The sequence below is a fragment of the Podarcis cretensis genome (assembly GCF_951804945.1).
Source record: "Podarcis cretensis genome assembly, chromosome: 2".
Classification (NCBI taxonomy): Eukaryota; Metazoa; Chordata; class Lepidosauria; order Squamata; family Lacertidae; genus Podarcis; species Podarcis cretensis.
Window position 1 is genome coordinate 22,749,082 of NC_137171.1, and position 12,075 is coordinate 22,761,156.

A 12,075-nucleotide genomic window follows, 5' to 3' on the forward strand; every position below is an offset into this window, starting at 1 on the left:
TTTTATTTAAATGTATTTTTACAAAGATAAAAAGAACTATACAGTTAAAAATAATGTTAATGTTACAGAGACAAGCCATAATATAGGGCAGTAGCATCAGGGCTACTAATCAACTTCTACAACATGGCTACTACTAAACTTCAGAAGTGCCCAACTACTGGTACCTCCCAAATCACAGACAGGAGAGGACATTCCTAAGGGTAGGAGCCACCATGGATAAGGCCCTCTTTATGTTGCCAGTAGGTGGCATTCTGCATATTGCAGAATGCACCATCAGAAAGGCCTTCTCCATATACAGTGGTGCCTCGCAAGACGAAAAGAATCCGTTCCGCGAGTCTCTTCGTCTAGCGGTTTTTTCGTCTTGCGAAGCAAGCCCATTGACGGCTTTGTGGTTTAGCGGCTTTTAGCGGCTTATCGGCTTAGAAAAAGGGGGGGGGAGGAAAAAAACCCCGCAGGAACTTGCAAGACATTTTCGTCTTGCAAAGCAAGCCCATAGGAAATTCGTTTTGCGAAGCACCTCCAAAACGGAAAACTCTTTTGTCTAGCGAGTTTTCCGTCTTGCGAGGCATTCGTCTTGCGGGGCACCACTGTATCTGACTGTATAGGGGGCTGTACAGAGAAGGACAGTACTTTAGCTAACCTTGACCCAAGTTGTTCGGGGCTTTACAGTGCCACCTAGAAGATCATGAGGTTAGCAGTGCATATATCATAGTTGCTGAACTGACTATATCCAGAAAGCCGGCAGTTGGCAAAGCAACCATAGTTAGTAATAGGTACTCCTTGCTATCAAGGTCATTCGCCCATCAACTGAAAGTGATAAATCTAGCAGCACCCCCAAATCACATACCTGCTCTTTCAGGGATAGCAGTGTTGAGGGTAAGCAAATATACAAGTTACTGGATGTGGGGACTTACTGTGTCTATCTTATCAGGATTTAGTTTCAGTTTTATCAGGATTCACCCCCCCCCCCCCAGAGTTTCTTCTAATGGTGAAGTTGCCTTTTCCAACCAATGCTGTCCAGATGTTTTGAACTTCAACTCTCACCAGCCATGGCAAATGTTCAGGGATAATGGGAGTTTGTAGTCCAGTATTTTTATGAAGTTAAATTGCTGGTTGGCATCTCTAACTCCAAAATAAGTCTACATGTAAATATTTTTTTAGAACACACTAGTATTCTTCCCTCCCTCTGCAATTATCAGACAAATATGTAAACGGCATTTATGAAATGTAAAAAGGGTTACCTTACCCATCAGGTAGATCATTGTCAAATAATCTACTGCAGTCCACAACTTGCCCTCCAGTACCTATCCGGTCTCTGGATTGAAGACTTACTACCAAATAAACAAACAAAGGCCAAAATTAGAGATACGACAATACAATTCAAATCACGACTGTATTTGGAAAGAAATGACACAACTTGTTGATACAATCTTAAAAGCCTTCTTTTCAGTTGATTATTTTTTTACACACCATTTCAACAGAGACATGATGAGACTGGTCCCATTCAAATGCCATACTGAGGCAGGATCGACAGTTTATTCTGGTTTATTGGGAATAAGCAACATACTGGGGCACTCTACTTAATCATTCCAGCTTTGCTGCTGTCTTTGAACAAGTGGGACCAAAAAGCTGCAATAACCTTGGGTTCCCATGATACATGAACCCAGAATCCAGGTATCCTCTCTGGTAAGAGTGCATTTCATCCACTGAGGCTGGTACACCAGCTGCAGCTTCACTTGGTGACATCTAGGTGTGGTTGTGCATGAGGCTGCCTCAGTAGACTGCAACAGCTGTGCCTGTTGACCATGATTGGTCAATAGTATTGAAGTAAATTCACTTGGCTTCTGGTCTGTTTCCAAACGCAGTTCAGAGTATTGGCCTTTAAAGCCCTATAAAACTTAGGACCCAGGTACATGAGGAACACCTACTAATATTCCCATATGCTGAAGTCATCTCTGGAGGTACCTCTGCCATCTAAGGTAAGGTGGGTGGCAACCAGAGAAAAAGCCTTCAGTGGTGGTGCCCTGTTTGTGGAATTCCCTCCACAGAGAGGTTTGGCTGATTGGCTTGTACTTAAAAATGAAGTAGGATCTCAACCAACTCATCACTCTTTAATATTTGGGGTCTACCCTCCACTGACAAGAACCCTATAGGAAGAAGAGTATGTTTCTGTAAAGACCACAGCACCAAAAGTAAACATGGCTTCAAGAATCATTAAAATATGGAATCCTCAAAATATGGAATCCTCACTGAATTTAGAATTACTTTGCCCTTTAATATGGACTGGCACTTGTATTTTACAAGATGGAACCGTATTTAGATTCTTGATCAGCATTATGGAAACAAAGCAGTGTATTACTTTTAGACATTAAATATGCCTATAAGAAGTGCTGGACAGAGAACACTGTAGAAGTAAGAAGGGTCTAAATACGCAGCTCACAGTTCCAGAAAAAATACATACGAACATCCCTTTAAAAAATGGTAAGCTTTGTCCATTTGGTAGTATTTCTTATGCCTGAAGATTTTTCTCAATAGAACATCAGCCTGGCAATTTTGTGCCTGAAGTGCTGTGAACAGTAAAATAAAGGCTGCCTGTGAAAGCCTAAGTAGCTAGGTTTATTTTATAAACAGGTTAGTCAAGAATGAAACTGAACACACGACATTATTTGTGGTTTCTGTGGCATTAAGATTAATGTGCTTTTCCTAATCCTGTTTAGATTGGAAGTGAAGGCTTGTGTCTAGACCAAAATGAGCACCTGTCCAGCAAAAGATAATAAGAGAAGCTGGGGCCCCTTGCAAGCAAAAGACATGCCAACCTTCTGAATGGGAGGCACCATTTGCAAACAAAAACCTTGCAGATCCACTTGCCCAAGTGGCAACATTCCCCAGGCAGACCTGAGTATGCAAATGTTACGAGATAACCGAGACATCAATTAACATAATCTAGTAGTTTGCTTTGTTGCATCATTTAAGTCAAATCATTTCACCTCAACCACTTAAGTACATAAGTGAGCCCTTTAAATTAAATCAAACTGTAAGATATTCTGGGTTGGATCCAAAGGCTCCATTTTGTGAAGTCTCCTCCTATGAATGGAAATTCATTCCATCCAAGGACCTTTAGGTAAAATCCACTATTGTTCTTTTTTATCATAGATGCAGTAATGGTCTAAAAACATAATGTATAATATATAATGTGTGATTTTTCACAATGATGTTGTCAAATAGCTTCCTCTTTCAGGGCACCATCACTTGAAAGCACCAGAGCAACATTTGCAAACGTAACTTTTGTCTGTTCCTATTCAAACAAAAAGGCATGCGGGTGGCGCTGTGGGTAAAAGCCTCAGCTAGGGCTTGCCGATCGAAAGGTCGGCGGTTCGAATCCCCACGGCGGGGTGCGCTCCCGTTGCTCGGTCCCAGCGCCTGCCAACCTAGCAGTTCGAAAGCACCCCCAGGTGCTTACTGGCGGGAAGGTAAACGGCGTTTCCGTGTGCTGCGCTGGCTCGCCAGATGCAGCTTGTCACGCTGGTCACGTGACCCGGAAGTGTCTCCGGACAGCGCTGGCCCCCGGCCTCTTGAGTGAGATGGGCGCACAACCCTAGAGTCTGTCAAGACTGGCCCGTACGGGCAGGGGTACCTTTACCTTTACCTTTATTCAAACAAAACACTCACATAGGCAGCAGGTAGGTTTTCAAGGGCTCAAATATAATGGATTTGATCCAGCTCAAGTTAAGCAATGTTAAGGCCTACTGATTTCAATGGGGAAATAGTACTCTGCTTATCTGTCTCCCACTGAAAATTAATGAAGCTTCAAAAGCATTCAAAGTAGGTTGAACTTTAAATCTCCGAAAAGAACCTTAATCCTTGCCTGATACATCATCACTGCAAAATCTATGGGTGCTAGACATTTTCCCAATCAAATAAAGGTAGTAATAATAACACGTTAGGAAAGGCTCGCAATGGAGTTCATTCTATTATCCATGAAGAAAATCAAGATAGTGTTCACAAACATAAATGCAAGGAAGATGATACACAGATTTAGAAGATTGCATCCAATGCCATCTTTCCATTCACAGAAGGTAATTTAAGCCAACGGACATTTTCATGAATAGAACAGGGAGAGGCTATTATTCCTGTTTCCTTCTGCGCTCCCCACTCCCCGCCCCCCACAATCTGCTACAGAGACTTGGATAACCCTTGAGAATAGTTTGGGAGGTAAACAGGGGGTTGCGGGAGAATCTGAAGAAATACCGCACTTCTGCTTTTGTTCATGGGATACTTCACTGGATCAAAGAATCTTCTGTGAATACTGGACACAACCTGGTTTAGTATGCTCCATTTCTAAGAACAATATTAGAGCCGGCTTGATCAGATCCACAGCTCAGCATCCTCTTTTCACAGAGGCCAATTAGATGCCCACGAGAAGCCCAAAAACAGACCGGAGTCCAATCTTGTGATTCCCAGCATGTTCCATTCCCCCCCCCCGACCCTCTTTTGGACACTGTAAACCTTTGTACTGTACAGCTCTCCAAAAGGCTGTCCTGCCTCACGTGTCCCATATGCAGGAGGAAGAAAAGAGGCAGGAACAACTTAGTAAGACACAGTGTGGTATAGTGGTCAGTGCGTTGGACTAGGTCCTAGGAGCCCGGGGTTCAAATTCCCCACTTGGCCATGAAGCTCAAGGAGTGACCTCGGTTCAGTCACTGCCCCTCAGCCTAGCCCACCTCACCGGTTTGTTGTGGGGATTAACTGAGGAGGGGGAAAAGATAGGCTATAAATGCAATAAATAATAAAATCATAACTACAGCCAAGTCTGTACCATGACAGCCTTGCCAAACTTTTGTCTATGTTTCGTAGCTATGGCAGCTGCGTCACGCAACGTAAGTGGGATTTTCTGCCCAAACTGAGTAGGGATTCATCAAACCCCATGCCTCTTAAGATTGCAGGCTCTCCACACAGGAGCCCAAACACATGTCAGTAATAGGGGGAACTGGCCTCTGCGTGCACACTTTTTCAAATTCAGATGCTAAAATCTTTGATATTTTAACTACGTGTTAAAACCACATATTCAAATTAGCAAAATCAAATCTGCACTTACCTACAATCTGTCCCCTAACGGTATCATTGTCATTTGGCCCAAGTTTGCACAGATCCAACCTCTGATCTATGGAGGAAAAACAGCACAGCTTACAATCTACAACAATCACTTAATACCCGCATATACTATGAAGTTTTGTGCATCATTCTTTGCCTAAACATGTCTGTACTTTATTAAGTGAGGGGAAAGCATGCTTGTTTTCATAAAAGATTCCTTTTATATAATAATAAATTTTAAATTATAAAAAGCTCATTCCAAAGCAGGGTCTACTCACAACCAGTGTCTTTAAGGCGGTTTATGGCATTGGAAAGAAGTCTTACGCAGCCCAGAAAACCAGCTCCCTGTTTTTTATGAATTTTCTTGTGGTTCCATACACTGATCGTTATCGAATCTGACTTCCCAATGTATCTGAAAAAGGACAAGAATTGGAGCAACACAAATTGTTAACTGCACTCTTTGGACAGTCTATGGAATACACTTTATTTTTTTACTTCAGTGTGTTTTTGCAGCTAAGAAGTGTAAACATGGTTTCCCCTGGCAGAAGAGGTCAGATTCACAGGAACTGCATGCTACAGATTGGCAAAAGCTCCCGAAGTAATTTATTTGTAAAACAGATTTTACACGAAGGAATTTCAAAAGAGCTTTTCAAAATGTCTTGCGTAAATCAAACACGGTCGTCCTTTGGCTAGACAATGACAGTATGTCTAAGTGCAAATGGCTGGTATATCATTGGGTGTTTAATCCTGGGGGGGATATAAAATTTAAGAATTATGGTTCTCCCTGAGAGATGTTTAGCAGTCTTCTTCCATTACACATTCCCTGTTAGTACAAACATCCAAGTATTTCACTTATTAAAAGCATATCCTCCTACATTCACCCATTTAAATTATCTACTTCCCCCACCCGCAGAGCTGTAATATATCTTTAGTTATCTAACCATAAATGAAGCTGTCAGGACTGGCAGACCAAAACCCTGTTGTACCTTCCAAGACTTACAAGGGTAATTTTTTTTTCAAGTTCAGGGAACACTTCCTCCCACCTCACTGCTGCCCCCACCCTGCCCCACACTATCTGAAGGCCTACATGCAAAAAAAGGACCAAGATTTCTGTTGGCAGCTTGCATAACAATCAGCAAACAATCACAGGAGGGAACAGTGCTACTGAGAAGGGGGTGAAATTGAAATCTAGTTATATTTAGATTTAAAGCAATGCACAGCTTTGTATTATTCAGTTATTTAATTTTATTTATTTAGTTATTTAATTTATATCCCACCATTCCTCCCCAAAGAGGGAGGCAATAAATTATTAATTGTCAGCCACATAAACAGAGATTAATGTAGTTTTCTGACAGGTCATATTTTGATTTCATCCACCTCGACTATTCCAATATAATTCTATTCAGAAGTCAAGAGTGCTTGATAAGCAATAGGAAAAGTGAAGCTGATCTTGTTTCATATTCTGTCCGCCTGCTTTAAAACCATAACAAGTTACAGGGCGCTAAATAAAAACTGTGCTCACTGTAAAGCCTTTTCCAGCGCTCTTAAAAAAAATTCATAACATGAAGTCATATGGTAAATGTATTTAATACATAACTTTATAAATATATTTACGTTTTCTGCTATTACAATGTTCTGCGCAAGTCTTGTTTGTTCAGGATAGAGGCTGCTATGCCTATTGGATCTAGCTGATTCAAAGAAACTGAGGAATTGCTAAAGGACACACAGTCCCTGTGTTTAGCATAGGAATCAATGCAAAGTCGTCTTGCCAAGTAAATAATGTTTTTCCAGAGGAAGAAAAACATTTCCTTTATGGTTGCGTTGAGCTTTTTGGAAAAACAGCTTTTCGTCTAGCCTACTGTTCACTTGAAGGCTGATAAAAGTATGTATCTTTATTTTGAATCAAACTGAAACGAAACAATGACAAAAAATGAAAAACCAGAAATTGTATCAAATAGCAGCTAAGACCAATCATTCACTTGACTCTCTCATTATTTATCCATCTAATGCTGCACATCACTCCTCGGTCTTCTAATCTTTGACATAAATTTGGATAATGGAAGCATGTATGTGAGCAAAGACAAAGTTATGAATGCTACTGTCCCAGAAACTAGTTTCAAATCTAGACAATAAATCAATATATTTGTTTCACTGGATCTGATTTTCAACAAACTGGTTAACCAACTGTGTTCTTCACCCAACTAAAAATCTGTGACAGAACTCTGTTTGGGAGGGGGAAACCAAATGTAGGCAGCCACTAAGTATGAAAAATCTGTGTTGGAAAAGCCCACCTTGCTTGTCAGGATAGAGACAATATTTCTATCTACAGCAAGAAACCAACAGAAACTGATTTTTAATCCTCTCTGACAAAAGCTTTTTATTGCCTTGACGTCTCCATTTACAGCATCAAATTGATCTAACCAATGTCATGCTTGTTTTTTTTGAAAATTATAAGAAATGGGAAATAAGAAGATTGCATTAGAGGAGTGCTTAACAAAAATGGGCAACATTTTGTTGACATTCAAGTTGATGACATAAAAGAGGACATATTTCTGGAAGAGGGCCTAGATTTTTCTACTAACTAGTCTGAACTAATTCTATCATCTTTTTATTTCAGTTCCCTCTCATCAAAACCTAAGTTAGATATTACATTAATTTCATGCCTCTTGTAATGCCAAAATATAATTTAAAAGAGTTTACAGAAATCCAAGTACATGCAACACAATTTAAACATTGTTTCAGATCACAACAAATCCATTTCACACTTAGGCCGTGTACACACCACACATTTAAAGCACATTACTTCCCCTAAAGAATCCTGGGAACTGTAGTTTGTTGAGGGCACTGTGAATTGTAACTCTGGGGGCAAACTACAGTTCCCACGATTCTTTGCGGGAAGCTATGTGATTTAAATGTGTACTGTGTACACAGCCATAGTTTCAGTATTCATAAGGGGGGAAATGTTCACTGACTGTCAAGCAAGTTATTTCCTATAACTATGAATGTGTCATAGGTCAGAGACCAGCATTCCCATGCAACAGTGTGTTGTTAGGGTAAACATTATTATACTTTCAGAATCTACTGTATGAAATGGATAGTACAGCAAATAATCAGACTTCTGGGTTAATCACCAATGTTTGGCAGAAAACTACATATTACCTGTACTATGTAATTTTTTTAGCCTTCTGTGAATGAAAAGAAATACTGAATATATGTTCTCCACAAAGAGTTGGGAACTTGCAAGAGTTAGGTACGTGAGCCTTCTGCAACCTGCTGCCCACCAAATTTGATTTGATTTTTATACTACAACTCCCATCAACTCTATCCAGTGCACAGCTGATGGGAGTTGTAGTCTGAAACAGCTGAAGCTCATCAGGTTACAGAAGGCCAAGTTATGTTGAAATAAATACATTTAAATGACATGGGAGGGTTTTTGTGGGGGGGGGGTTGCATCCTTTCTCCATCAACACCCTTAATTACTGTAAGGTTACTTAAAAGCAAAGATCATCAGCAAAGTCCTATGCATGGTTGCTCAGAAGTAAGCCCGTTAGATCCAACCGGACTTACTCCCAGGACTTTTGTCCTGACGTAGCAATGTATGCTGTCAACATACAAACATTAAGCACTTAGTAAACCAGGGTGGTCCAACATGCAGCCCTGAGGCCCTCAGTAACATCTGTTGCCCCACGTCCCAGCCCTAGGGCCTCCTTCAAAAAGCCCGGTGCATTGCTCAGCCCACTTTTAGGAAGGCAGCAAGAGGGGAGGGTGTGTGTGTCAAATTTTGACTTCATCACCTCCCATTGGATGACAAGGCAATGTGCGGCCCGTGTGTTCAGTGTCAAGGTACTCCTGTGGCCCACTTGGTATGAAAAGTTGGGTCACCTTGTGACCCAACAAGCCTCCTGACTCTAGGGAATCACAAACCCAGGCTAATACAGAACTGCAACATTTGCCCCTCTGCTGCAACTATTTAAGTATAAACAGCAGAACTTCCTAGACAATGCCATTGCCACAGCTAGCCTCATTTATGCTGTCTGGAGAGAAAAAGGAGAATCACAGAAATGTAGAGTCCGAAGGGAACAAAAGGGTCATCTCGCCCTACTCCCTGCAGTGCAATAATCTTTTGCCCAACATGGGGCTTGTATTCTGCTCTACAGACTCAGCTACCAAGGCAGATAAGGGGACAACCAGAAAGTTCCCTGACCCCACTTGGGGCTAATCAGAGGCTTTGGCTAGCTGTCTGACAGGAGGCCTGAGGAGCAGACTGGAGAGAGACTTATACAGTCCACTTCTGGGGTATAGATTTGTGCCAAGCTGCAGGTGCCAACAGCTTCACTCAGAGGGTTGAGGTTGGCTGCCACACGGTCATGTTGTGGATGGGGCCAACCAGAGCAGTCTGCATTGCAGTGGGTCAAGACTCTATGTGCACAGCGGCTCTTTCCCCTGCAGGCAGGCTGCGGAAGAAACATGTGCCAGTGGGCAGGCTGTCCAACAGGAGGAGTTATGCCCTATGCATGAAAAGTTCTGATATGTTGTAACCGATAAGGTTGTGGCCATGTTTAACTCACTACAGGCCTCTGTCTGTTCACTGCTCCTGGACCTCGCATTCTCCTGTGTGGTGCACAATACAGTCTAGCATTTCCCTCACCAATTTTCCTTCTGTTGAGCTCAGTTGGTAAAGCATGGGATTCTTAATCTCAAGGTTGTGGGTTCGAGGCCCACACTGGGCAAAAAGATTCCTGCATTGTAGGGGGTTCGGACCTTTGTGGTCCCTTCAAACACTGCAATCCTGTTTCTATGATCTTGACTCTTTTTGGGCTATAATGCAAGTAGATGCAGAATATTTTACGTACAAAAGAAAACGCTACAATAAAAGCCTAACTAATTTTATGCCAGTAACATACTGCACAAATAAACTGAGAGACCAGAAAGAGGTGTGTGCACGTTCACGTGTATGTATGGTAGCACAGCTGTTCATCCCATGCCTGTGTTCATCAATTGTCAGAATACTCACCGTGTCCATTAAGCACTTTGATAGCTACAGATGTAAAAGCACCACAACAGAACTAGCTAGTTACTGTGCTTTTAAAGCTTTTAAAAGCTAATAAACATTTACCAACTCTCAGATAAATTATCAGGGGCTACCTAATGCTATACATTTCTAGTCTATAATAAATGCCCAGCTCAAATTCTAGCTATATTGTGATCACTCCTATCAACACCTACAAGTCATAATGCTGATTCCACTTTGGATCAAGGGTATTCTTCACAGTATCTGTAGAATGGCACTGGCCAGATCCGTCAACCACCACTTTAGCAAATGGATCAGGAAGCCCTGTCAGAAGGGAGGAAAAATACATAATAGGGTGGGAGTATAATTAAATTAGGTCATCTTAATCATGAATGGCTGCCAAATATTGGCTTTTTATAACATATGTTGATTCTTCCAAGTTATCCCTTTTTCACTGAACAGTACTAGTATTCTTACATTATCCTAGGAATGTTAAGAAACTTCGAAGCCTTTCAACTTGCTTCTGTACTCAGTCATCTCTCTTCTTCAAGGCATCAAACCTTTCAGCATTGTTGCCAAATGTAACATTGAAAAAAAAGGAAAAAGAGAGACCCCCTGGTGCTTTTTCTACAATAAAATCCATAAGGAAGTCCATAAGCCTGGCCTTTCTATTTACTTATTTATTACAACTCACATGCCATTCAGAGTTTGCTTGCTTGGACTCGTGGCATAGGTGCCTCAAGACACAGTAGGCCATGATCCCAAATACTAGAAGAAAAGTGGTTCTTTACAAATGTTCTCACTAATCAAATACTTCAAAGAATGGGAAGACTCTTTCAGTAGTTCCAAAATCAATACACCTGATTATGTAACCACAGACTAAGTAATGTATATAACAATTTACAAATTTATAAATATTACATAGTACACAAGAGACTACAGCTAGAACCAAGGCTTTTTACATGATCTCACATCACATTTACTAAAGGGAAGCCTGAATGAAAGCATTTTTCACACTAGTCTGCTGCCCCTCTGTTCAGCTTCTCTCCTAACAATTTCCACCTTTCTTTCTGAGTTCTTTTCATGTTTTGAGATAACAGCTTCTAAAAAGGCAATACTACAAAAAAACCCCAACTCTGTGCATTGTGTGTGCAATAAACATGCATAGCCCTTTGGATCATTGCCTTGAACTTTAGATTCCCACAAAAATTGTGGCCATTCATTTAAAATCACATTAGAGCTCTCTGACTTAGCTGGCCGATTACCACATGGTAGCCAAGGCAAAGAGACGTTCAAACCTTGTGTAACAGAATTCGGATACAAATACATAAACATTTACTTACGGAAAAAATCTTTTTTCACCAAGTTTTTTGCACACAGAACTGTAAGAAAAACAAAACACATTATGAAGATTTATCTACAAAGCATTTACAAAAGAACAGCAACACAATTACATGTACTGTATTGCTAAACATCACGTTAATCCACATTTATAAACTATGACTTAAATGTGAATGCCAAGAGTTCTCATTCTGCCACTTCCCTGTTCCTACCACTGCCATGCCACCAAAAAGAAGTCTGGCTTGTTGGGACATCCAAACCTAGGCTTATGGTTCATTTCTGAACATTCACAATAAACCATAGGTTTTTTAAAAATAAAAAACCCTATGGTTTAATGTGACACGCAAACCAGGCCCACATCTGTATATGATTTATTAGAAATGTTCATAGGATTTTATCAGATTTTTAGGTGCAATCTTAAATAATAAAGAGCAGACAGTAACAGTCTGAAAACACCTGGTGTTAATCCATATTGTGGAACTACAGTGCTAAGATTGGAAATAAGCCTCTCCCTGCTTCCAGACTGAACTTTGAATCCCCTGGTATCCTATGATGTCAGGTGATTGACAGGTGGTTGGTCCCACCCACATGTAAATATGGCCTGCATATTCTGAATCTCCTGATTTAAACAA

At 40.9% G+C, this 12,075-nt stretch overlaps 1 protein-coding gene across 1 annotated transcript in view; it reads right to left on the reverse strand.

The window, feature by feature from the left end:
* The window catches only part of SMURF2 (SMAD specific E3 ubiquitin protein ligase 2), a 70,172-nt gene that overhangs the window by 23,666 nt on the left and 34,431 nt on the right, over positions 1-12,075 (reverse strand). Inside the window, exons 2-6 of the mRNA XM_079965427.1 lie at positions 11,446-11,484; positions 10,318-10,426; positions 5,370-5,503; positions 5,096-5,161; positions 1,247-1,331 (exon numbers count right to left, since the gene is read on the reverse strand). Of these exons, the coding sequence (XP_079821553.1) occupies positions 1,247-1,331; positions 5,096-5,161; positions 5,370-5,503; positions 10,318-10,426; positions 11,446-11,484 (433 nt within the window). The remainder of the gene's footprint in view (positions 1-1,246; positions 1,332-5,095; positions 5,162-5,369; positions 5,504-10,317; positions 10,427-11,445; positions 11,485-12,075) is intronic.